At 42.2% G+C, this 27,764-nt stretch overlaps 1 protein-coding gene across 2 annotated transcripts in view; it reads right to left on the bottom strand.

The window, feature by feature from the left end:
- The window catches only part of COL4A1 (collagen type IV alpha 1 chain), a 152,549-nt gene that overhangs the window by 41,501 nt on the left and 83,284 nt on the right, over positions 1–27,764 (bottom strand). For both annotated transcript variants that reach the window (XM_082435260.1, XM_082435259.1), the window contains exons 3-21: positions 15,332–15,421; positions 15,182–15,226; positions 14,098–14,142; positions 13,928–13,990; positions 13,394–13,447; positions 13,217–13,243; positions 11,820–11,903; positions 11,671–11,733; positions 10,175–10,210; positions 9,609–9,650; positions 8,296–8,382; positions 7,756–7,782; positions 7,564–7,614; positions 6,407–6,451; positions 6,270–6,323; positions 4,254–4,295; positions 2,658–2,742; positions 2,277–2,312; positions 24–188 (exon numbers count right to left, since the gene is read on the bottom strand). In XM_082435260.1, the coding sequence (XP_082291386.1) occupies positions 24–188; positions 2,277–2,312; positions 2,658–2,742; positions 4,254–4,295; positions 6,270–6,323; positions 6,407–6,451; positions 7,564–7,614; positions 7,756–7,782; positions 8,296–8,382; positions 9,609–9,650; positions 10,175–10,210; positions 11,671–11,733; positions 11,820–11,903; positions 13,217–13,243; positions 13,394–13,447; positions 13,928–13,990; positions 14,098–14,142; positions 15,182–15,226; positions 15,332–15,421 (1,141 nt within the window). The remainder of the gene's footprint in view (positions 1–23; positions 189–2,276; positions 2,313–2,657; positions 2,743–4,253; positions 4,296–6,269; positions 6,324–6,406; positions 6,452–7,563; positions 7,615–7,755; positions 7,783–8,295; positions 8,383–9,608; positions 9,651–10,174; positions 10,211–11,670; positions 11,734–11,819; positions 11,904–13,216; positions 13,244–13,393; positions 13,448–13,927; positions 13,991–14,097; positions 14,143–15,181; positions 15,227–15,331; positions 15,422–27,764) is intronic.

Raw genomic sequence — 27,764 nt, 5'->3', positions numbered from 1 at the left:
AAATGGGCCCAGAGGGAACTCACTTGTGTGGCCTGGCTGCCCAGGGGGGCCGGGGGGCCCAGGGGGGCCCAGTAGCCCATCCCTTCCACCTGGTCCGGGCAAGGACACGCCTGGCAAGCCCTGGTCACCTTTCTCTCCTCTTTCACCGGGGAAGCCGGGGGCACCAGTCAGCCCTGGTATCGGGAAGCCTGAAACCAGAACAGAACTCATGGACACAGCACAACACCAAGTGCCAAGCCGACAGCCACACTGGTTATCGTCACTCTGTTCACGGGAAAATGACCATGGCTGAAAGGGGAACTGCTCTGGACAAGTGAGAAACTGCATTAGCTTCTCACCACGTAAATGCTGTTGGGCAAAGGCTCCCTACAAAGTCACTGCAAGGAAAAGGGGCTCATTGTGTAGACATTAACATCTGTGAATTTCCTTCAGTGCAAATAGTGTCCCCAACAGGTTAGAGAGAGTACTTTCCATTTCTGCTTAGAGAATAAAGAAAGGCGTAAGAAGTGTCCTTAAACAAAGCAGACGTGGTCAGGAGGCAAAGTGGGTGGGAAGTGCGTGGGAAGCAGCTAAAGCGCAGAGTCAGGACAAGGAAGACAGCCCCGGAAAGAGCACGAAGTCAGGTGGAGATCAGAGCTGAGCACGGGAAGTCGAGTTAAGCCGCTGTGAGTTTGGAGGGGACAAGATCGTAGGGCCCTCTGACAGCCGAGAAGGGCTTTGACCTAGTGCTTGAGACACAACGGTCCAGTAGGCTGCAGGTGAAGTGACTGTGCTCTGGAGAGCAGAGAGCTGGCCTCTGGTCCCAGCATCCGGCCGACAGGTGCAGGGGCGTGAAAACAGACGGATGAGGTGACACGGGAAGAGTCAGGGCAGAAGGAGCTCCGAGGAAGGATGGACAGACCCCCAAACCCCAAATGTGAACTTGAGTCCCAGGTGAGAGCTTGTGAGTCGCTGAACCTGCGAGCACAGCACGTAGAGGAACTGGAGGCCATCGCGGGGGCTCCAGCCCCATCCCTACCCCAGAACGGGTGTGGGAGAAGGAAAGGAAGGGTGAAGGATGACCCTCAGAGAGGCAGGGAGGCGGGACCTGAGGCCGAGGGCCTCCGCAGTCAGCAGCGGGTAGGAGCAGACAAGGCCAGAGCAACTTCAAAGACAGTTTCTAAAAACGACGGCTTAAGACACTAACGGGGTCAGATAGGAGGTTTTAGAAAGTAGAACTGCAAATGCTGCCAGGAGACGTGAAGTAACATGTTCACGAGAACAGCTGGAAGGTCCAGCAAGCTTTACAACCAAGGAGAGGAAAGGGGTCGAAAAGAGAGAAAAGGGAGGATTTTAAGGGCAGATGCCAAAATTTTAGCAGAAAGGAGGCACGCAGGGCAGTGAAGGCGGCCTTGAGCCACAGCTGCTGCGAATCTTAGACAGTGGCGCTGGGTTGTCCAGGTGTTGTCTGTTCCAGCAAAAACAAAGGAAGGGGTTCTGGGGGGACTTAAGAACTGTCAGGAAGGGAAAAAAGAAACTGACAAAAAAGAATAAGAAATAAAAATTAAAAATAAAAACAGACAAAACCAAAACCTTCAGTAAGAGCTGTGAGCACTTCGTGTGGTGTCAATTCCAGGGCACCCGAGGGTTTCAAGCCGAGCACTTGTTACCTCTGCTCTAGGACCAGGGATTACACGCCTGCAGTGTGTACAGACAGGCATCTGTACATACAGAGAAGTGCAACTCCCAGCCTCCGATCACGCAATCCGTTAGAAATGCAAAACCAGCACAGAACAGCTGCAGACTTAGTAGAAGCTCAGTGACGCAGGAGTCCACCGAGAAGCAAGATGAGAGGTGATTAGATTAGTTAGAAGAGGTTTCAGCCTTGAGTCTGGTCTCAAGCCGAGAAACAAAGGCAATTCCAGACAGGGCAAGGGAGAGCAACGACGCTGGGTGCGGGTGGAGGTCTTCCGAAAGGCCGACGGTGCCCCCGGGAGCAGCCGGAAGGAGGCTGAAAGGCAGGGGGTTAGATCAGAGGCAGGGAGACAGGATAACTTGATGAGAGATGTAAGAAGTCCCACCTGTGAAATACATGTTTATAACTACATGTTAACCTGTCTGACAAAATAAACGCTGTCCTAGGAGCACACGTTGTTTTCAGAGCTAGAAAAATGTGTAACAAAATTGCTAGCCATTGTATGCAAGTATCTAACTCATGCAGAGGACAAACATGTTCAGGATAGAAACCACGTAGAAGGTGTACAAATACTCTAAAAAAATAATTTACGGATGCTCACCTGGAGAGCCTGGTGGGCCTTGTATTCCTGGGAAACCTAAACGGAGGAAGAGAGAGTGGGACAAACTGAGCCTGGTTCACTTGTGGTTTATGTTGTGAATTTCTGTGCTCGTGGGTACCCACGGTCCCGGGGACAGGGAGCTCTGAACTTGGGGAGACGCCGCGCCCCTGACACTGCAGAGATGCAGGGAGACGGGCTCTTGGAAACCCAGTGGGATTGCAGAAGATGAACTTGAACAGCACTCGGTCACCACATGGTCCTGCATGGCGCTCAGGTGTTATCAAAATGTGCATGAGTGCAGGACAAAGTTGGAAAAAAGAAAGGACGAGAGAAAAGAAGGGAGAAGGGAGAAGGAGGGAAAGAAAGAGGGAAGGACATTACCTTTGGGGCCTGGCTCCCCTTTCAACCCTGGAGCCCCTGGGTACCCCCGCTCTCCTTTCTCTCCCAAGGGCCCGGTGCCGATAACCTGAATTACAGAAGAAAAGATCATCGCGTGGCATGGCAGGGGACTGTGCTGTATATTACAGCACAGGTGAAGAAATAAACACGTTTTATTATTTCAAGACATGTGAAAGTAAAGAAGAAATGGTGGTGGAAGAGGGAGGGGAGGGGAGAGGGAGGGGAAGAGAGTGGGGAGGGGAGAGTATTGAAAACATAAAATGGATATCCGGTATTGCCCTCCTTGCAGAGAACTTTGCCAGGCAGCTCTGCTTCCTTTTGTAATAATCTGCTTGGCAGGAGCTTTACCAATGAAGTCAAGTTAGAACCATATTAATTCTGAGGTTTGGGTATGGAATTTCTCAAAGTCCATGCAAGCTGTAAGAAGAATAGTCTTCTTTAAAGAGTATTATCTGAAAAACTGCCTTAAATTTCCTCAGGCAATATGTAACAGGAACGCTCAAATTTTTTTTTATTGGAAGAGGTTTTATGCTTCACTTTTTTAAATGGTCAAAAGTGGGGACTTCTTTAAGGTCCTCGTAATATGGGGCAAGAAGAAGCCACTGTGGCCTCATTAAAAAGGAGTGAACCAGTTCACCCCAATTCTGAGTTGCTGAAATTCGAAGACAAGGACCATATCAAATATTGCCTATTACCCTTAAGATGTAATTCTTCTGTAGCAATTAAATGATGGGTATTATTAAGGTCTGCTGATGAGGTTAGGGTAAAAAAAGATTATTCAAAGGCAGCTGCTGGATTAGAAATATGGGAAATGGAATCATCTATCGTATGACATATGATGTGTTAAAAGCATAAGGAGGTCCCATAATACTTTGATCTGGTAATCCTATTTCTGGAAATGCAGCCTAAGGAAGGATTACTCAAATCCCTCACCTAACACACACAGACACACACAGGCACGTACAAACATTCACTACCTCGCTGTACCCATGCAAGAGGGCAGCAAACAAGAGAATGGTCATATTTCACTGTTTCCAAAAAGAATTGGGGCAAAATGGTTACAACAATTATCGCACAGCGCTCTGAAAATGACAATCTGAAGACAACTTGAAAACGTGAAGAATGTTCATTTTTAAAAAGAAAAAATGTTACGTACATTGGCTTGCAAGTATATAAAAATATGTATACGCACAAGGAGTCAAAAGTTATTTGCAAAAAATAAAAAGTGTTTTGCTAAGACAGATCATGGATGATCTGTTTCTCTGAGTAGCGTTTTCCTTAACAGACCATTATTTTTTTAAGTTTCAAAATGTGTTGCTAATACTCTCATCCATGTGCAACTCTTTTAATTTTAGTGGTCAAAGATATGCAGAAATTGTCCAAATACAATAACGAGTAAATACCAAACGCCACACGATACAAAATATAAATGATTGGTTCAAATTCTGTGCACCCCCTACATCAAAACGTAATTCTAGGAACACTGTGGAGCACGTGGTCTAAGTGACAGGCCAGCCCGTCTCTCTCTTTCCCTCTTTTCAAACGATCTCACAGGCAGCAAATGTCACTGTTACTCACAGTTCCAGGTGGGCCAGGAGGGCCTGCTTCACCTTTGTCTCCCTACAAAAGAAAAATAACTTTACTTGTATTTTTTAATTATGAAGGTTGCCTTGCCAACAGCAGGGTTGAACTTTTTTTTTCCTAGAAAAATAGATTGTGCCCACTGTACACTAACATGATTGTCCTCTCCTTACAATCTCTCACTGTGATTAGTCTAAAGTGCTCTGCAACTATTACAACCAAAATCCATACATCTCCCCTTGCTTTGCATGTGTGACATCCGAAAATTGAGATTTCTACAAAACATAAATGGAAGGCTAATTATTCACATCACAAAAGAGCTCATGCTTCTCAGAGAATTTCAACAGAATCATTTGCAAGTTGAATTCGTACATGGTGGTTGTCCTTCTTTTTTTTTTGGCCATACCTTGCGGCATACAGGGTCTTAGTTCCCCAACCAGGGATCAAAGCCATGCCCCCTGCAGTGGAAGCAAGGAGTCTTAACCACTGGACTGCCCAGGAAATCCCGTACAGTGGTTTTTCAATACAATAAAAAAATAAATGAAATAAAATGATATGAAAGCTTACTGTGGCTAAAAGTATTTTCTTAAGGAAATCATTTTATTTGAGGATTTTGGTGTAAGACTGTCTAACTCTGCATTGGAAGTCATAATAAAAGGATACTTATGGTTTTTTCTTTCCCCTTAAAATCCAGCATGACTTGAAAACATTGGATGGATAAATTCTCATCACTTTGAGGCTTAATTTAACCCATATTAGATGAAAAACTCAAAGAAATCAATCCTTTTATATCTAATGTTCTTATATAAGTATCATAACAACACTTTTAAATGTCCTGATACATGCACATTATTTCACAAATGCACATTTTTCCCCTTTTTTTTCTTTTTTTTTTTTTCCTTTTAAGCTAAGCCTTTAACCTCAGGTGTTAAACCAGAATTAGATGTTTTGATTTTTCTAATTTGAATAAAAGAAGAGATTTTAGAAATATCTATGGGAGCTTAAAAAAATCTTAGCTAATATATTCTAAACATATTTACCTTTTACAATCTACAAGAATTGACTTTCTCATAAAGTTACAGTGTTAGAAAAGGATTTCTCCCTTTGTCACTGGCTTCGATAAACCAACCTTGAGGTCCTCTCCCTACTGTTAAAGATGAATGTTTCAAATCCATTTCTCTTTTTAGTAGAGATTTACATTACCTAGTCTCATGATTAAAAGAGAAGAATAAACCAACAATGAGTTTTCTCTGAGTATTTGATTGGCAAATATTTTTTAAAGTTTCATAACAAACAGTTGTCAAATGAAAGGGTCCCAGGGTGATGGAAGTGCTATTCTGGGGGCAATTTTATTGAGTATGGCCAAAGCTTCCCCAAAAAAGGGTCAAACATTAACCCCAAAATTATACTTTTTAGGAATTTATGATGGGAGATGATCAGACAAGTGGATAAAGATACTTATAATGAGAAAAATATGTTAACGATCTACATACCATGCAGTAAATGAGAAAAATGTGTTAACGGTCTACATACCATGCCGTAAAAGGTATGGATATCAGAAGCGTTGATGTATAACCACATTTATGGATGTTGAAATATATCCTCATTATGTCATGAAGGGAAAAAGCAAGATATATCATGCAATACCATTTTTGAAAAATCTCATGTATGTGTGTGTACATGGGACAATTATTAACTCTGACCATTTCTGAGTGGGTAATAGAAAAATTACACAGGCTTTCTTTTCTCCTCTATATGTTTCTGCATTTTCTCTGTTTCATAATCAGGGAAAATTAATCTACTACAAAAAACACATAAAAACTTAAATGAGTGGAACATTTTATATTTTTTTCTTTAAAAATTTATGCACACAAACAGAACCACTAGGTTGTGTTTTTCCTCACATGGAGCATAAATAATTTTTATTCTTTGAGTGCATGGTCCTTTATTCTAGAAAAAACTTCTAGGTTGAACAAAATGAAGGCAAAAATTCAAAGTAGGGTCACCATTTACCTTTAAACCCTCTCGGCCTGGGAGTCCTGGGTACCCCGAATCCCCCGGAAACCCCTAAAATGGAACAGAAAGCAACAGCAATCGTCAGCAAGTGAGGGCAACAGCTTGCTTTTACAAAATCACAGAGAAATACTTACTAGACTCCCTTTTTCTCCTTTTTCACCGTCTTTTCCTGGTTTTCCCTGTACAATAAAGATTTAAATATTAGTAGTGCATAAATAATAATAGTAAACATGCTCCAACACCAAGGGTCTGAATCAAATACAAGTTACTATGTTGTATGAATCCTCTGGGTGAGTCGGCCAAGCTACAGTCACAAATCATGGAAGATACGTTAAATAACTATGAACTAAAAGAGTTACAACAATAGAAGAAGACTTTTCAATATTTAAAAAATTGGAGGTTGATTAGCTCCAAATCTTCTAAGACATCATTACATCTGGCAGCCGAGTCTACACCAGAGAAGTTTTCTTATCGGCAAGTGAGTATTTGGCAGACGGTACATCACTGATTCACTTAAACAGAAGTTTCCATGCATCGTTTCAGGGTAGAAACTGAGCCGCCTCAGCTGCTGGAGGTGGGTGGGTCTCCTGTCACTGCACTCAGGGCACGAGAAGCACCTGAGCATCTGGGCTCGGGACGGAGCTCCCAGCGGGCTTGGGAGGCGGCCGCGAAGGGTGCCTGGTGCTCTGAGCAGGTGGACAGGTGGCTTTCAGTGAGGGGCCGGCAGGGGGCACTGTCTGATCGGGGGCGGGGGAGGGGGGGATCATCTGAATAGCAAAGGGCCTCAGCCGTCCCGGGGGTCTTTCTAATGGTGACCACCTCCTTATTCCTGTTCCCAGGGCTTCAGAAAGGCTCTTCAGCAGAGAAAAGACCCCTACAATCTCTTTCAGTCTATGCTCCTATGAACCTGTGATTCTAGGAATGCAGGAGAAATGATTTCACATCAGGAATAAGAGGGCTTTTTTTTAAAAACATCTCTACTGGAGTATAATTGCTTTACAATGGTGCGTTAGCTTCTGCTGTATAAAAAAGTGTATCAGCTATATGTATACATATATCCCCATAGCCCCTCCCTCTTGCGTCTCCCTCCCACCCTCCCTAGCCCACCCCCTCTAGGCGGTCACAGCACCGAGCTGATCTCCCTGTGCTAGGCAGCTGCTTCCCACTAGCTAGCTATCTTACATTTGGTAGTGTATATATGTCCAGGCCACTCTCTCACTTCGTCCCAGCTTCCCTTCCCCCTCCCCGTGTCCTCAAGTCCATTCTCTACAGGACTTTTGAAAGCACTTACTCGGGGTCCTGGTTTTCCGGGTTCACCTTTCTCTCCAACTCCTGGCATCCCCTAAAAGACAAAAAGAGAAAGCGTTACAGTCATTCGTATATTCAAATAAACTATCAAATTAAGTAAGCATTCCATTGAAGGTGGAACACATTATGGTCTTTCCCACAAAATAATAATGATAAACAAGATTTCAGTCCTTACCTGAAATCCAGGTTCACCTTTTTGGCCCTAAAATAATTTTCAAAAGAGGGCAAGATTAGCACAATGTAGTGGCTGTATCAGTTTTATACGCTACATGGAACAGGTAAAAGGGAAGAAACACCTTTTCCTGATACAGTAACCAAGAAATTCACATTGGTCTGCAGCATCCACTTCCTGCCATCAACTGGATTATGGACGTGAGGAGGGCAGAGTTAATACGTCTGACCCACGGCAACTGCAGCCTCCTTCCACCCTCAGCCCTCTCCCTCCTGTGTCCCAGCCGTCCCCTCCCCACCTTGGTGCATTTAAGAAACCCTCACACAAGAGGGTCAGCCTCAAACCAGTCTCGCTCCAACCCAGGTCCAGCTGCCTCTGCCCTCAAGAAGCTCACTTTTTATGGGATGGGTGGTCTATAAAAACCTGTTTTCAGGTCAGGGCGAATATAACCAGAGAAACTGAATTTTGACCCAGTCTCTCTTTATGCCTTGGAATCTGTCCACAGTTAGGAAGCCAGCGTTCACTGAACAAACTCTGTCCCACCTTCTCTCCTTTTGCCGCATACTCTCCTTTCTCTCGAACTTGAGCTTGTCCTGGTACTCCTGGGGGCCCACTGACCCCTTGATCACCCTGTCGATGCAAACATTTGGGATTAATTAGGCATAAAGGTAATTATACAGGGAAGAGAAATGCAGACGAGGGAAAAGCCCAGAAGAGAACATCTGTTTTGAAAATGTGATTGCACTCTGTTCCAGCCTGTACTTGCCTCAGCAGAAAATTAAGTTTCAGAAGGAAGATGGCCCACTAAGGATATAAAGCCAGGAGGAGGCTTCCCCGCTCAGGGGTCACCCCATAACAACGGAACTTGAACATCTGTAGGACAGATGGATGTGTGCATATATGTACAGACCACACATGTAGACAGACAGCGCATGTATACACGCCGGGACACAGATGCTGGTCTGTCACATTTGATGGCACGGAGGAAAGGCACACCAGCCGCCTAGTAGAGCCTGGGAGGAAAGGAGGTCTCTTTACGTAAACCAAAAAGCAGCATCAGGGATCTCTTCCTCAGAATCCTAACTGCCGGGTACAACGGGAAATACAGGAACCCGAGCCATCACACGACGAAGGAGGTTCAAAAACTTCAACGGCATCAACTGCAGAATCACTTTACTGTGAGGTTTATGAAAAGACTGGGTGGAAATCTAGGGTGGGAAGTGGAGGCCAGGGCTCACCCACCTCTGCCCGGACCTCCACTACACTTGGCCGTCGTCTACACCGGCTTGAGCACCTGGGCCCTGGGCCAGGTGCAGCCGCAATTCCAAGAAGGGCCACTTGGTGCCCGTTTCGTGGGTCGGGTCCAGGGGAGGCGGTGGAGAGAGATCCCCAGAGCATCAGGGACCCACTGCCGGCCTCTCATCCTTTCTCAGCAGGAGGAGGCTGCCTGTTCTGGCCTGTGCATCCCTGCCTCCAAGGTTCTTTCCTCCCAACTCTGGTACGATGGCTTTCGTCTCTACAGGGTTTAACATAATGGTTATGCTACTAACAGCCAGGTCCTAAATTTGACCTTTTGATACTAAAGTCCAGGTCTGAGAACATTTTGATTGAATGTATGAACAGAGAAGTGGAATAAATGGCCTCACTGCATCTGCGTCTGTGGGTCAGATCCCACGTAGAGTCATCTCAGTGAATTCTAGCCGTGCCTTCAGGGAAAACACTAACAAACTCAAGAACATTCAGAGAAGGGTATCCATGGTTATGAGCGTCCAAGAGGAGGTCCAGAGGCAGAAACCTGATCATGCTTAGAATTGGGATTTTAACCAAGAAAACTCCCCCAAGCAAAGAGCACTCACCTTGTCACCTTTTGGCCCTTGAAAACTCAAGCCCATTTGCCCCTGTTGATTAAAAAGTAGAATCCGTTATTAGCATTGTTTACTTTGTTCAAAATCATCCAACAAACATGACGTGAAATGCAACAGGATGGTACGTTTAAGGCAATAGCTTCTTCTCACAATGACATAATCCTTTCAAGAAAGTTGTGATCATGTTGTATTCAATGTCTATAAAAAGGTTTTTTTAAGTATTATTGAAAAAGAATCCTATAAAAACCTTTTTTAAAAAGTTTAAGATTTTTAGACTCTGGCTTTAAAAAACTAAGGAAGAGATCAATGATTCCATAACTAATGGATGGATGAAAGGAAGGATCAATAGATTGACAGATCAATAGATCAGTAGATTAACTGATAGACAGGTTAGACAGATTGATGGATAGGTGAATAGACAGATGATAAATATATAGATAGATACAGAAATTATAATTTCCCAAAACTTTTTACAGAGTTGTAAAAAATGAGTTACAGAAATTTCACGATAGTCTTATACTAATGTCAAAGAAAGACAAATGAAAAATAATCTTTACCTTTTCACCTGGAGGGCCAGGAGGGCCTGGGGGACCCTGTAGGACAGAGCATTTTAATTAAATATAGTTCACAACCCTGGTAAGTTTTAAATGCTTTTTTGTACTGACGTTATCTTCAGATATCATGGTTAAGGTGATAATTTATTTGTTAAATATTTAAATATTTTTCCTGTGCTATAGAACTGGCAAAGTAACCAGAAATTAGTTCAGGACAATTATTAACAGGGATGGAAACCCTTCAAAATCTTAGGGGTTGGCCTGTGGAATCCACTGATCTGAGCATCTGCTGGGCTATCAGACAGTGGATGAAACCAGCCAAACCCTCGACAAGCCTTAGCATTTCTAGTGTGGAAACGTTTGCCCACTTTGAAAACTGCTGCTGATCTTTAAAAGTTAAATGAATTCTTTAAGCGGGTAGATGGTATGAAGTCCCCAAAATTCCTGTGTTTGCAACAAAATTTCAGAATGCTTTTTATAATCATTAAAAAGGAAAAACTAGTCATTCTTTCCTCATGAAAACGAGTCCGTTACAAGAATATAATAGAGGTTACATCTGGCAGGAATGGATAGAAGAATTGCTGGATTTGAACCCTAAAAAAAGAGTAAATTTAAAAAATAAGCCTGAAAATCTCTCAAGCACTCTCAGGCAGGCTAGAGTGAGGATGGCAGACCCAGGCACATCATTCATTCCTAGTAAATGCGGCGCTCGACAAATAAGTGCTGTTAATATTAAGTCTCTTGTGCCCCCCAAAATGTGTGAGTAGAAGGAACTGATGCCACCCTCGTCCTTAGGGTCATCAGCTGTGAGGGACGGCTGATGTCAGAGCAGAGCTTCCTGGGAGGTTCTCTCTGATGCTCACTTTCTAGTCTCTGTCCCAAAGACACTGCAGCTTCTTCACAGCCTGGTCTGGGGCCACAGCCCCCAACAGAGCAGGCCCTCTGCTGTGACTGCACTGCCACAAGGGAAGGTCCAGGGCAAGGCCTGCCTTGTCCATCTCTGAATCCCCTCCTCACAGGATGTGCTCACATCCACGCAGCCCCACGAAAATTCAACATGTTGTCCCTGTGGGATGTCTCGGCATGAGGTACTATTATCATCCTTTTCCCACAGCTCTGGGGATATGTGGACCATAAGTGCCAATCAAACACCCCTTCAGATAGAAGCTCAAATAGATAACGAATAAGCACCTACTGTAGAGCACAGGGAACTCTACTCAATACTCTGTAATGGCCTATATGGGAAAAGAATCTAAAAAAAAGAGTGGGTATACTTAGATGTATAACTGATTCACTTTGCTGTACACCTGAAACTAACACAACACTGTAAATCAACCATACTCCAATAAAAATTTTTTTTAAAAGATAGACGCTCATTCTCACATCCAAATTAAGAGAGATCGCCACCGTGTAAAGTTTTCTTTCCATTTTATGTATTTTCACGCCTCACCACAGTTGTTCTCTGAATGCCTCCGAGGGATATTCCCCCCCAAACTTACTGGTGGTCCAGTGAATCCCGGGGGGCCAACAGGACCTTGCAGCCCTGGCAGTCCTGGCGAACCCTATAATTTATTGAGAAAGAAAAGAATTAAAATGCAAACCAGGAGGAGACTCAGCATGTGCTCGTAATTATTTAGCAAATGCTTACAGGTGCTCCTGGGGGTCCAGGAAATCCTCTTTCACCTTTCAACAGGGTCCCTGGTATATGGCCAAGTATTTCACCTGGATCCCCCTAAGGGATGAAAAATAAGGTAAGGTCACAAATACTGATATTTATGTAAAGAGAATGTAGCCCAAGTCTGGGGTTTAGCCTCTGTCTAAGCTTGGAATAAACAGACCGGCCGTCTCCTGGGTTCATTTGTCTTAATGACCAGCATTAGGGGGCTGCAACCAGGACAGAACGTGTAGACCACTGAACAGAAGGATGTGTGATGCGTTCACGTGACGGGCCCCCAGGCAGGAGGAGTTCTAGACAGGGGCCCGGTCTCTGGTCCAAAGGCTATGTGACCACAGGCTGTTCTCACAACAGAAGGATTATCTTTCAAGAAAAGACCCAGCACGATCATGTTCAGAAAAGCAGTGAGAATATGTTTTAGGTGTCAACGTGGCCAGGCCACAGTACCCAGATACTCGGTTACACACCAGTCTGAGGTTGACGTGAAGGTACTTTTAAATAAGATGGACATTTAAATCAGTAGCTTTGAAGTAAAGCAGATGACCTTCCACAGTGGGGGGCCCACCCCATGGGTTGAAGGCCTTAAGAGAAAAAAGACGGACTCCCGTGAGGAAGGCGGACTCTGGCTACAGACAGCCCTTGAACTGGACCATCGCTCTTCCCTGGGTCTCCAGCCTGCATCCTTGCCCCACGGATTGTGACTTGCCAACTCCCACAATCACGTAACTCCTTAAAATAAGGAATTTATTTTATCTCAATATATTTTAGTTAATTATATATTGAAATATATAATTAAGTGAGTATATAACTAAATATTAAAATATATAATATTATGTATTATATATAATATAAATCAACATATAATATAATTGATATACAATAATATATTATATTATGTATTACATAATCTGTAAAATATATTATATATATTTTAATTATAGCTCCCTCTCTCACTCACTCACTCTATCCTTATATGTATATGTTGTATACATATGGCACACACATAATACACAAACATCCCCACGCACGTCCTACTGGTTCTATTTCTCTGCAGAGTCCTGTTGGCAGCCCCACCCACGGTTCTGGACAAGGAGCATCAGGGACTCACATCCCATCACTAATATTTCCCATCACACCATGCTTCCCATCACTGCTTATTTCCTATGCAGAAATTGTGCCTAGTGTTGAAACTTTAGATTCTAAAATTTAAGTCTGTGTATAGGACTTAAGTACTCTTTTAATGTAGTAGAGTTTAGACAAATAGGTTAATAGGCAATCAATCAACCAAAGTGATTTAAAGTAAAGTTATTTTTATGGCATCTGTTTTAAACAGAAGCCTGGAATGAATCCAGTAAAATAAAATAACGTACCTTCATTCCCGGTAACCCTGGTGGTCCCTAGAAAAGAAAAAGTTGGCATTAGTTTTGTTTTTCTCAAAACAACATTAGCATTATGATATGAGGGCAAAAAAAGGAAAAGAAAGGCAATGGAATGAGAAGAGAGAAATTAGCACCGAAGAAATTCTTACATAACAGCTCAATACTCACGGGATTTCCAGCGAATCCAGGCAAACCTGGAGGCCCCAGAGGCCCTCTCTCACCCTGGGGGGACAGAAGACAGTCACTCTCAAGGGCCGTGCTCCCATCCGTTACCCCATCCTACCCTTCAGGCATGCTTCATTTGTTGGTGAAAATCATTTTCTAAAAATTGTTACAAGCTATATTGCTCAGTGCTGCTTCATGATAGAAGAAATATAATATTTGAGAATTTAATTAATAGAGACAAGAATTAATAATAGCATTTTCTTATTTGCTTTAGTAATAGATTATAGGTGAGAAATTTAGTGGTTAAGGCAATTTTAGAATAAAAGTCTACTAAATAGAAAGGCACAACGATGTCTTTCCTGAACATTAAACGTGGGAAAACTGTGTTTCCTCACCAAATAAAGAAAGGTGTAAGCCGAGTAACTTTCCAACTGTGGCAATTAAAACTGTGTTCACGGGACAACTCTGCCTGACTTCTCCAGGTGCAAAGTTAGATAAACGCACGCCAAGCGGGGAGGCTCCCGGTTCTAAATTTACCTTCGTCCCGTTGCATCCTGGGATACCAGGGGGACCTGGAGGACCATCTTGGCCAGGAATGCCCTGCAAATAACAAGGTGAACAAGTAGCCAAATCAGAAAAATCACTGATGTTGCCATAACCCACATCAAACGTCTTATAAAGGAAGCAGGTGCCTTTTTTATACATACAGGAAGTCCTGGGTTTCCAGGGTAACCAGATGCTCCTGGGGGTCCCTGTAAGGATGGAGATGAAAAAGTTTTCATTGAGTGTGGGAGAACATCATTTCCTTCCACTTGCATCCCCCTGGCTGAGGATGTCGGACCCTAATTATTGACATTTGGAACATCGACCCTAAGCAGAGAAGGAGGCATCTTAGGGCCTAGCCCAGGGAGCCAGACGGCCTGGCGTTTCAGTAGCAACTCTTCATCATCAAAAGCTGACGATTAAATACTTCTAAAATCAAGGCTGCACACCCACAAAATAACTCTGCCCTCATTTCATCCTTTGTAATTTCTAGGTGGTAGATAGATAGATAGATAAATTTACATTAAAATCTCAAACAGTTGGGAAGTAGAGTGTATGGCATAAATCAGAACTGAGGGAAGAAAATCAAAGTTATTTCTGGCTGAAATCCAGATATTCTCCATCCCAGACAGTTACAATGTTATCCCCTATCTTGTGCCCTAAAGACCCAGGAAGGCAGGTTACCGGGCACACTTCCCTTTCCACTAAGTAACAATAACAGAATTAAAATGTTTACATTTTACAGTGTCTTCCTATTTTTGTACTTTCAAAGGTCCCCCTGCTTGCATGTCCCAGGAATGGGAGTAGCAAAGAAAGCAGACTCTGAAGAAGGAAGAGGAAGTGTAGCTCTGAACACGTTACCACTTTTCAGATTAAATGAAGACATCTTTCTTCAAAGACCTGTAGGCGTGTCATCCCCCCTCCCTCAATTAAATACGCCTGCAGGAATCCTTGAGGAAGGAGAGAGGAGAGAAAGCATGTGTACAAAGGACAAGAAGTGAGCAGCTCCAGGGGCAGAGCTGCAGGTCGAGGACGCGGGTTCCACCCATCCGGGGCCCTCGTGCCCAGGACACGTGCTGTCTGAGCTCCGAGGACAGAGGCAGAGGGAGGGGGGCACAGAGGAAGGAGGGGACAGGGTGCCCCTCGGGATTGTCTGGGGGTGGGGAGGGTGAAGAGCCCCCCCCCGGAAGCACCGCTGTATCAGATCCCACCCACAGTCATTACCAACTTAATGACAACCGTACTCACTCTTGTCCCTTTAGTTCCCGGCAGTCCTGGTTCTCCGGTGTCACCCTGGAACAGACAGACATGCCACGATGACCACTCGTCACAAAAGCAACACAGATCATCTTAAAGTCCACTCCCCCGACCCCCTGCGCCCATGACAGCCAAGCTCACCTTCTGTCCTGGTGGTCCCTGCGGCCCCTCAGGTCCTTGCATTCCCGGGAACCCGATGACACCTTGTAACCCTGGGAGACCTCTTTCTCCCTGCAGAGGACGAAGGAGCAAGTCAGACCAAGGGCAGGTGGAAGGAGAAACCAGCCTCACTCAGCGCTGAGATTCTGTGAGCAGACATCAGTCAAGGCTCCCCTTTAGGAGGTGTGTAGGCAGAGCTCACGGTGGCAGTTTCAGCGCAAGATGCTGAGACTTTTCTGTGCAATCGACAGTCTGACGATGGGTTTTCATAAGCATCTCTTAAAAAACTGGGTTTCTTTTTGCAAAGGTAGACTCGAGGTTTAATTACGGTCTCTGCCCTCATGGAGCAAAAATAAATAAAATTTATTCTTAACATAATGAATATTATTTAGGGTCCACACACGTGGCTGCAATTCAGAAAGACTGTGATTCTGGCTTTGAGATGGCCCGTGAAGGAAGAAAGGAAAATGAACGTGTGAAGAGACAGGCAAAGACAATTCAGGCTGGATGTCAGAGAATGGAGATCTAGGCCATGTGAGCACAAGACACTAAGAAGAAGAAATAGTTTCCTCTGCGAGCATCCGTGACCCAGTGGCCCGATTAGGGATATTGAGGAAGATGGCCACACTTCTTGCCAGTATGAAACAGCCCCAAATCGGGACAGGAATTCAAGAAAACCTATGCTCTTCACAGTATGTGGACTTCGGTGCAACCTCACAATATAAATTGGGTCGATTAAGTACGCATCTTTAGCCAATTTTCAAAAACAGAAGGCATGTCGGAGATTACAGACAGGATTCCTTACTTTCCCTACAGTTATGTTAGTTCAAAGTAAAAAATAAACTGACAAGCTATACATTACATCACATAAACATTTACCACCCCAAATAGCACATTACCAAGAGTTACTTAAAGTTGTTCAACGTTGCATAAATGAAAGGACACAGAACCCAAACTTCCAAAGTCATCCTTCTTTCCAAACCGCTCAGCCAGTCCCAGAACTTGCTGGGGAATTGTGCGTCTGTTGCATTTTCTGAAATGCAGAAACGTGGTTCTGAACTTGGGTCTCGAACCACTGGGCCTCCACAGATCGTGGGAGTCATTGGAAGTGTAAAAGGCAGGAAGCCAGAAACAGTGTGTGAATAAATGGGAAAGAGATTATTTCAAACTCTAGAGGAGACCATCAGATACTAAATGGAGTAAAGAAAGTTAAGCCCTGCAGTTTGGCCCAGCCCTTTGGACCAGCTGCATCCAGGGATCAACCAGGAAGAACAGATGCTAATATTCCCCAGAGCCCAGCATAGGACTTGACACAGAACACTGGCTCGCACTCCCTGAGGCCCGGGAAAGAAAAACATTCTCAGACCAAGACTTGTTCAAATGTAAAGCTACTTAAATACATTCATTCTTAACCTAAAATAACAGCAGATACAAACGCACAAAATCCTGGCGCTGGAGACGGATTGTATGCTGACATCATATCAACCTCCTCCCTTGATTCAGATGTGGGAAAATTCTACCCAAAATAGAATTGAACTGCTGGCTAAAAAATGTGAACACTGAACTGAGTATCCTCAAATAACCTGGCATGAGATGGGAAGGAAATACGAAAGGCACATCAGCAGAAAAGCTTCCTAACTCATTTGGTGGCATATTTTTAGTACTTAGTTAATATCAGCAGTATCACTAGGAGACCCAGTGCAGATAAGATTTTATAATTCTCATTTTCATCGTGGACTGCATGGAGACCCAGAGCCAGATTAGCTGATTTCTACAAGTTTCTCATTGAGTCAGCGCTAAAGCCACAAATAGAAATGAGGTCAACCTCTACCTCCGTCTGCGTTTCTTCTAGGTCACTAGAGCAAGCTGGTTCCCAGCAAATATTAAATAGTTCACCCACATCGAGTTAGCCCCTTTTATGTCCATTTCACAGATAGGGAAATTAGGATTCCGATGCTTCACTGATGCATCACATGTCACTGGGTGACCCCTGCGTGCTCCTGGGAACAGAATTCAGAAATCTGAATTCCCAGTCCTGGCTTTCACCACAGGGCCACATTCTTTCCCAAATGTCACCGGAACACTTAAGCAACCTCCGTATCCCAAGAGTTTTGAAATTAAGTAGCTAAAGAGGAAGTGACTCCCCCGTGGACATGGCTCTTGCCATCTCGCACATATTTTTTTTTGTTTCCTAATCTTTTGTTCAGACAAAAGTGCACATGAATAATCTAATATCCCGTACCCCGTCCAAGGCTATTCTGGGCACCAGAGTAGAGCAAACAGACAGGATAAGCATTCAGTCAGCTATACAATTAGCTGGCAAACAGCACACGCTGCACATGGGCCCAATTCTTCTTCTGAGTTTTCAGCAAATCTCCACGAGGGTTACAGGAAAAGCAAAGAGCTGGGCACATCATGCAAAGGCTTTTCATGCCGGTCCTTTCTAAGCCAGACTCCGCAGTTGTGACCACTCGTGCGCTGGGGTTCAAGGCTGAATGTACAGAGTTAAAATCACCGAGAAACAGGACCCCTTAGTCATCTCTTTCCCGTGATGTGCTGGAGGCAAGGTCCAAGACGACATGGCGGCCCAAGTGAGATCCACAACCACTGTTACCACAGCAGCAAGAACTTAAAGTGGAGGATGAGAAAGAGAAGCTTGTACAATACTACCCAAAATGTTTTGAGGCAACTGCATCTAACAGTTTTATTCATGAACGCATGAACGTCAGTGCAGTGTACTGTACTAATTTTAAAAGAAGTTTATATACCAACCATGGAAGTGACTATCACTATATCCTCAAATTATGAAATTCAGAATTTGAGGAGAAAAAAACACAATGCTATAAAGACGAACGAATACAGCCATGGAGAATAATCTTGGCATCAAAATTAGTCATTCTAAATTAGGCATGAAATAGACTCAATGCATGGAGCAACTTACAAATTTTGCATCATCTATTATCTAGAGAAGGGCATACCTTTTTTTAAAAAAAATCCATAAAATGTGGGAATAAAAGAGTTTTTTTTTGTAATACCCAATTATTTCCCCTCCTCTTAAAATACCTGTAGAAACAAGTTCATGATGGAAATCCAATGCTAGAATATAGTCCCCTTCAAATCTTAGTCAACAATCCAAATACCGATAAAGCCCGCAGGATGGTGAGGTCGAAATAGTGTGAAGGTTCTAAGGATAATATAGGATAACATCATTAACAACAACAAAAACTGAAATTAACACAAAATATATCTAGAGTAAGCAGTCTTCAAAAATCTTACTGTCAGAGGCCTATTATGCTTGTTTCAATAGCCAACATGGGATCGCTATCTTTTAGTCAAATTTTGAATTATTTTTTCAAATAATTAAAAAATAATTATTTTATTATTATTAATAATTATTTTTAATATTATTTTAAAATAATATGATCGAGATAGCCTCATCCACCAGAGGGCAGACAGAAGAAGCTAGAAGAACTACAATCCTGCAGCCTGTGGAACAAAAACCACATTCACAGAAAGATAGACAAGATGAAAAGGCAGAGGGCTATGTACCAGATAAAGGAACAAGATAAAACCCCAGAAAAACAACTAAATGAAGTGGAGATAGGAACCCTTCCAGAAAAATAATTCAGAATAATGATAGTGAAGATGATCCAGGACCTCGGAAAAAGAATGGAGGCAAAGATCGAGAAGATGCAAGAAATGTTTAACAGAAACCTAGAAGAATTAAAGAACAAACAAACAGAGATGAACAATACAATAAGTAAAATGAAAAATACTCTAGAAGGAATCAATAGCAGAATAACTGAGGCAAAAGAACGGATAAGTGACCTGGAAGACAGAATGGTGGAATTCACTGCCACAGAAAAGAATAAAAAAAAAGAATGAAAAGAAATGAAGGCAGCCTAAGAGACCTCTGGGACAACATTAAACACAACAACATTTGCATTATAAGGGTCCCAGAAGGAGAAGAGACAGAGAAAGAACCCGAGAAAATATTTGAAGAGATTATAGTTGAAAACTTCCTTAACATGGGAAAGGAAGTAGCCACCCAAGTCCAGGAAGCGCAGAGAGTCCCAGGAGATAAACTCAAGGAGAAACACGCCAAGACACAGAGTAATCAAACTGACAAAAGTTAAAGACAAAGAAAAATTATTGAAAGCAGCAAGGGAAAAAAGACAAATAACATACAAGGGAACTCCCATAAGGTTAACAGCTCATTTCTCAGCAGAAACTCTACAAGCCAGAAGGGAGTGGCATGATATATTTAAAGTGATGAAAGGGAAGAACCTACAACCAAGATTACTCTACCCGGCACGGATCTCATTCAGATTCAATGGAGAAATCAAAAGCTTTACAGAAAAGCAAAATGTAAGAGAATTCTTAAAACCACCACCAAACCAGCTCTACAACAAATGCTAAAGGAACTTCTCTAAGTTGGAAACACAAGAGAAAAAAAGGACATACAAAAACAAATCCATAACAATTAAGAAAATGATAATAGGAACATACATATCGATAATTACCTTAAACATGAATGGATTAAATGCTCCAACCAAAAGATGCAGGCTCGCTGCATGGATACAAAAACAAGACCCATATATATGCTGTCTACAAGACACCCACTTCAGACGCAGGGACACATACAGACTGAAAGTGAGGGGATGGAAAAAGATATTCCATGCAAATGGAAATCAAAAGAAAGCTGGAGTAGCAATACTCATATCAGATAAAATAGACTTTAAAATAAAGAATGTTACAAGAGACAAGGAAGGACACTACATAATGACCAAGGGATCAATCCAAGAAGAAGATATAACAATTATAAATATATATGCACCCAACATAGGAGCATCTCAATACATAAGGCAACTGCTAACAGCTATAAAAGAGGAAATCGACAGTAACACAATAATAGTGGGGGACTTTAACACCTCACTTACACCAATGGACAGATCATCCAAACAGAAAATTAATAAGGAAACACAAGCTTTAAATGACAAAATAGACCAGATAGATTTAATTGATATTTATAGAACATTCCATCCAAAAATAGCAGATTACACTTTCTTCTCAAGTGCACACGGAACATTCTCCAGGATAGATCAATCTTAGGTCACAAATCAAGGTTCAGTAAATTTAAGAAAACTGAAATCATATCAAGCATCTTTTCTGACCACAACGCTTTGAGATTAGAAATCAATTACAGGGAACAAAAAGTAAAAAACACAAACACATGGAGGCTAAACAATACGTTACTAAATAACCAAGAGATCACTGAAGAAATCAAAGAGGAAATCAAAAAATACCTTGAGACAAATTACAACAAAAACACGATGATCCAAAACCTATGGGATGCAGCAAAAGCAGTTCTAAGAGGGAAGTTTACACCAATATAAGCCTACCTCAAGAAACAAGAAAAATCTCAAATAAACAATCTAACCTTACACCTAAAGGAACTAGAGAAAGAAGAACAAACAAAACCCAAAGTTAGTAGAAGGAAAGAAATCATAAACATCAGAGCAGAAATATATGAAATAGAAACAAAGAAAACAATAGCAAAGATCAATAAAACTAAAAGCTGGTTCTTTGAGAAGATAAACAAAATTGATAAACCTTTAGCCAGACTCATCAAGAAAAAGAGGGAGAGGACTCAAATCAATAAAATTAGAATGAAAAAGGAGAAGTTACAACAGACACCGCAGAATTACAAAGCATCCTACGAGACTACTACAAGCAACTCTAGGCCAATAAAATGGACAACCTGGAAGAAATGGACAAATTCTTAGAAAGGTATAACCTTCCAAGACTGAACCAGGAAGAAATAGAAAATATGAACACACCAATCACAAGTAATGAAATTGAAACTGTGATTAAAAATCTTCCAACAAACAAAAGTCCAGGACCACAAGGCTTCACAAGTGAATCTAGCAAACATTTAGAGAAGAGCTAACACTCATCCTTCTCAAACTCTTCCAAAAAATTGCAGAGGAAGGAACACTCTTAACCTCATTCTGTGAGGCCCCCATCACCCTGATACCAAAACCAGACAAAGATACTACCAAAAAAGAAAATTACAGACCAATATCACTAATGAATATAGATGCAAAAATACTCAACAAAATACCAGCAAACAGAATCCAACAACACATTAAAAGGATCATACACCATGATCAAGTGGGATTTATCCCAGGAATGCAAGGATTCTTCAATATATGCAAATCAATCAATGTGATACACCATGTTAACAAATTGAAGAATAAAAACCATATGATCATCTCAGTAGAAGCAGAAAAAGCTTTTGAAAAAATTCAACACTCATTTATGATAAAAACTCTCCAGAAAGTGGGCATAGAAGGAACCTACCTCAACATAATAAAGGCCATATACAACAAACCCACAGCAAACATCATTCTCAATGGTGAAAAACTGAAAGCATTTCCTCTCTAAGATCAGGAACAACACAAGGATGTCCACTCTCGCCACTATTATTCAACATAGTTTTGGAAGTCCTAGCCACGGCAATCAGAGAAGAAAAAGAAATAAAAGGAATACAAATTGGAAAAGAAGAAGTAAAACTGTCACTGTTTGCAGATGACATGATACTATACACAGAGAATCCTAAAGATGTCACCAGAAAACTACTAGATCTAATCAATGAATTTGGTAAAGTTGCAGGATACAAAATTAATGCACAGAAATCTCTTGCATTGCTATACACTAACAACGAAAGATCAGAAAGAGAAATTAAGGAAACACTCCCATTTACCATTGCAACAAAAAGAATAAAATACCTAGGAATAAACCTACCTAAGGAGGTAAAAGACCTGTACTCAGAAAACTATAAGACACTGATGAAAGAAATCAAAGATGACACAAACAGATGGAGAGATATACCATGTTCCTGGATTGGAAGAATCAATATTGTGAAGATGACTATACTACCCAAGGCAATCTATAGATTCAATGCAATCCCTATCAAATTACCAGTGGCATTTTTTACAGAACTAGAACAAAAAAGTCTTAAAATTTGTATGGAGACACAAAAGACCCCAAATAGCCAAAGCAGTCTTGAGGGAAAAAAACAGAGCTGGAGGAATCAGACTCCTTGACTTCAGACTATACTACAAAGCTACAGTAATCAAGACAATATGGTACTGGCACAAAAACAGAAATACAGATCAATGGAACAGGAAAGAAAGCCCAGAGATACACCGACACACCTATGGTCAACTAATCTATGACAAAGGAGGCAAGGATATACAATGGAGAAAACACAGTCTCTTCAATAAGTGGTGCTGGGAAAACTGGACAGCTACATGTAAAAGAATGAAATTAGGACACTCCCTAACACCATACACAAAAATAAACTCAAAATGGATTAGAGACCCAAATGTAAGACCGGACACTAAAACTCTTAGAGGAAAACATAGGAAGAACATTCTTTGACATAAATCACAGCAAGATCTTTTTTGATCCACCTCCTAGAGTAATGGAAATAAAAACAAAAATAAACAAATGGGACCTAATGAAACTTAAAAGCTTTTGCGAAGCAAAGGAGACTATAAACAAGACAAAAAGACAACCCTCAGAATTGGAGAAAATATTTGCAAACGAAATCAACAGGCAAAGGATTAATCTCCAAAATATATAAACAGCTCATGCAGCTCAATATTAAAAAAACAAACAACCCAATCCAAAAATGGGCAGAAGACCTAAATAGACATTTCTCCAAAGAAGACATACCGATGGCCAAGAAGCACATGAAGAGCTGCTCAACATCACTAATTATTAGAGAAATGCAAATCAAAACTACAATGAGGTATCACCTCACACCAGTTAGAATGGGCATCATCAGAAAATGTACAAACAACAAATGCTGGAGAGGGTGTGGAGAAAAGGGAACCCTCTTGCACTGTTGGTGGGAATGTAAATTGATGCAGCCACTATGGAGAACAGTATGGAGGTTCCTTACAAAACTAAAAATAGAATTACCATATGACCCAGCAATCCAACTACTGGGCATATACCCAGAGAAAACCATAATTCAAAAAGACACATGCACCCCAATGTTCATTGCAGCACTATTTACAATAGGCAGGTCATGGAAGCAACCTAAATGCCCATCGACAGACGAATGGATAAAGAAGATGTGGTACATATATACAGTGGAGTATTACTCAGCCATAAAAAGGAACGAAATTGGGTCATTTGTAGAGATGTGGATGGATCTAGAGACTGTCATACAGTGTGAAGTAAGTCAGAAAGAGAAGAACAAATATCATATATTAACGCATGTATGTGGATGCTAGAAAAATGGTACATATGAACCAGTTTTCAGGGCAGAAATAGAGACACAGATGTAGAGAACAAACATATGGACACCTGGGGGGAAAGTGTTGGGGGGCGGTAGTGCTGGATGAATTGGGAGATTGGGATTGACATGTATACACTAATATGTATAAAATAGATGAGTAATAAGAACTTGCTGTATAAAAAAATAAATAAAATTCTAAAATTCAAAAAAATAATAATAATAATATGATCATCGGGACTTCCCTGGTGGTCCAGTGGTAAAGAATCCGCCTTCCAATGAAGGGGACATGGGTTCGATCCCTGGTCGGGGAACTAAGATCCCACATGCCGCGGGGCAACTAAGCCCGCGTGCCACAACTACTGAGCTCACGCACCTCAACTTCAAAGCCTGCATGCTGCAAACTACAGAGCCCACGCACCCTGGAGCCTGCACACCACAGCTACATAGAACCCCGTGCGCCACAACTAGAGAGAAGCCCGTGCACTGCAACGAAGATCCCGTGTGCCGCAACTAAGACCCGAACAGCCAAAAAGATAAAAATAAAAAATAAAAATAAAATAATATCATCATGGATCTTCACAGTGCACTGATGCCCAAGGAAAGATGCTGCCCGAGACCTGAGCCCCCTCTCGACGGGGGACCAACTTGTTGGGCAGAGCCATCTACATGTGCTTGTTCATCCATCAGAAAGCAGAACGCACCCAACAAGGGATGTTGATTGCAGAGATTCTGCAGTTGGGTGTCCGTCTCTTGGAAGTAAGGACTTAAAGGCAGGGATATTTTTTATTCACTCGGCGTTTGGCACGAACTTTGGACTCAGTTAAAGTTGGTAACTGGGTGATGAAATAACCAGTAGCACCACATGGACTTAGGGTGAGGTAGGATTCTATCTACGTAGCCTAAAAGCTTTAAAACGGAGTAGAATATGGTTGCTGGGCAGGAGGGGATCCCAGGCCTCCCTTTCCCAATCCAAAGCCCTGTGGGCACCACGGAGACTGGCTAACATACCACCACTGGCCAAAGAAGCCACAGGGAGAGACAGTGTGGGCAGGACATGATACGGAATCAGCTCTCCCCTTCCGTCATCTGGTGCCTTGAGATTTCCATTTCCAAGCAAAACTGCAAATAATTGATGGAACGAAAGTATTCACATTTGGAGCCAGAGCTCACCAAGCATTCAGTGATGGGGAAACTATTTCAGATGACGGGTCACAGTCAATGGGTGACTTCAGGACTGAGCCAAAAATTCCACAAGTCCAATTCCTTGAGCCCAGCAACAATCAGACATCTGCAGGCCCATTTCCTGAATACCAATACTGCTGGGAAAGTGGTGGGAAGACTCCGATTAGTGTCACAGGGTCATGGAAAAGCTCTGGGATGAGTCCCCATTGGGCTTCATCCACACCATGCAGCTTGACATTATGGCAGAAATATTGCCACCCGTGCAGAGGAGAGGAGAGGGGGAGGAAATACACAACCAGAACCCTGAAAAGGCCTGGTTTTCCTAAGAAGAAGATGCGAACACTGACTCTCCTCTGCCCCACGAGACATATACCTGGAACGTTAAAAGCACGTATGTGTCGATTGAAAGTAGACTACATTTGGGGGAGGAATGGAGGGGGAGTCTGGGGTTAGTTGATGCAAACTATTCTATGTAGAATGGATGAACAACAAGGTCCTACTGTAGAGCACAGGGAACTATATTCAATATCCTATGATAAAGTGTAATGGAAAAAATATGTATATGTATAACTGAGTCACTTTGCTGTACAGCAGAAATGAACACAACATTGTAAATGAACTCTACTTCAATAAAAAGAAAATAAAAAAATAAAGTAGACTACATTTGGGGGAAGGATGGAGTGGGAGCTTGAGATTAGCTGATGCAAACTATTCTATATAGAATGGATAAACAACAAGGTCCTACTATAGAGCACAGGGAACTCTATTCAATATCCTGAGATAAACCATAATGGAAAAGAATATAAAAAAGAGTGTATATATATGGATAACTGAATCACTTTGCTGTACACTTGAAAGTAACACAACACTGTAAATCAACTATACTTCAGTAAAAAAATTAACTACATTTCTTTAAACATAATACTGAAGACTGTTTCACATAATCGCTCTATCATTACTACTGTTTCATGCATTTAACATTTCAATATTAAACTACGAAAGAGTAAACTAATCATGCACCCAAAGCATGGTTTTATGTTTTTTATCTTCTTCCCCAAAGTCTCATTTTCTCTCTCAAGATTTGGTGATATTTCACTTGATATGGTCAATATGAGGAATCTTTACATAGTGGTCTCCATTGGAAATGTGGGTATATGCCAAGAGCTTTAGCAATTATATGTGAGGGTGGGGAGAGATGGGCAATTAAGAGGTTTTTTCCTAGAAATGAGGTCATTCCCCAACTTTACACAATTAAAGAATGAGAAGAATCAGAAAAGCAGAAAAGTGTTAAAAAGGAAAAAAAGGCTCCTTAATCCCTGACCTTCGTGTACTGTAAGATCCAGTCTCTTCTCTAGGAGCCTCCTGGACCCACTCTGCCTAAACCACCGAGTTGGTTTGGGCAAGCAGACCCTACGTAGCCTCTCAACACTCCCCCCTTTGACCATCACCAGGCTTGTAGGGACTTGCTCCCAAGACTTCTGAAGCTGCAGATAATCAGGTTTGTATGAAAAATGGGGCAGACACAGTGCCGAGGTTTGGGAAAGGGAGCTTGCTGGATGGACAGGAAGTAAAATGGGAAAGCCTTTCTCTCTCTGCCCACATCTGGACTGCAGCTTTTACACTGGACTTTCCGCCTCAGGCTCCTTGAGCAGAAAAATCCCAGCCCCTGTGGATAAGTCCACCTAATGGACAAGGTCCACCAATGCCCGGCTGTTGGGTCATCAGCTTGACGCTGCCCGCTGATACGGCACTTAATGCAGAAGCCTCTCCAAGAGGCCATGTTCAAGGGTAGATTTCCGTTGGATAAATCCTGATATGGAAACGTTATTTGAGCCCACGAGGAACTCTGGCACAATTCTAAGAATTTCAACATTGCCATGAAGGTAGGTTTTTAGAGCTAAGCTCAAATCATACGTAATATAAAACTAGCAGGGGGCTTCCCTGGTGGCGCAGTGGTTGGGAGTCCGCTTGCCAATGCAGGGGACACGGGTTCGAGCCCTGGTCTGGGAGGATCCCGCATGCCGCGGAGCGACTGGGCCTGTGAGCCACAACTACTGAGCCTGTGCGTCTGGAGCCTGTGCTCCGCAGCGGGAGAGGCCGCGATGGTGAGAGGCCCGCGCACCGCGATGAAGAGTGGCCCCTGCTTTCCGCAGCTGGAGAAAGCCCTCGCACAGAAACGAAGACCCAACACAGCCAAAAATAAATAAATAAATAAATTCATTAAAAAAAAAGAATGCATCCCTTTAAAAAAAAAAAAAAAAAAAACTAGCAGGGTGCCAGTTACGGAGGAGATACACAATAGATATTTCTGACTAGTCAACATTTGCAAGAAATAAAACTGTGGATACTTTCCGATCTACAAAAACCCACTTTGCACATCACCTGGGGAGAAAAAAAATGAATTATAGTTTTTCACAAAACGCTTTCTAAAGAACCATTCTTCAATCCAAGAAGAACTCGAAGGAGCCCTAAGTGCATTCTTACTACCAACAATTTAAAACTCATCCCTGAGAGCCAGCTAAAAGCAAACAAACTGTCCAGCTTCACTGATCCAGTAAAAAACCTACTAAAACGACAGGCACACTTGAGTGCTGACAAATTGTTGGTGGCAAAAAAAACCTTAAAATTTTCCAAAGATTCTAAGGACTTATAAATAAATTCCAGACCTTTCTCCTTCATTAGAGCCAAGAATCACTTATGGAGGACACACTTTAAAGCTGTAAGCAGTGGCAAATGTTTTCTTCAATCATTTGTCCCTTAGGCTCTTTCTGAAAAATCAGTCTAAAATGCTTTCGTTGTCTTATTCCAAAGCAGTAATCTGTTTAAAATATTTCAAGTATAAATATTTAAAGTTATTCCCCTGAAGTAGTCAGCTTCCCAAATTAGCAAGAAGCAAAATATTTTGATAATGTTTTTCCA

This window comes from Balaenoptera physalus (genome assembly GCF_965194825.1).
Source record: "Balaenoptera physalus genome assembly, chromosome: 18".
Classification (NCBI taxonomy): domain Eukaryota; kingdom Metazoa; phylum Chordata; class Mammalia; order Artiodactyla; family Balaenopteridae; genus Balaenoptera; species Balaenoptera physalus.
This window is presented reverse-complemented; position numbering and strand designations above follow the sequence as displayed.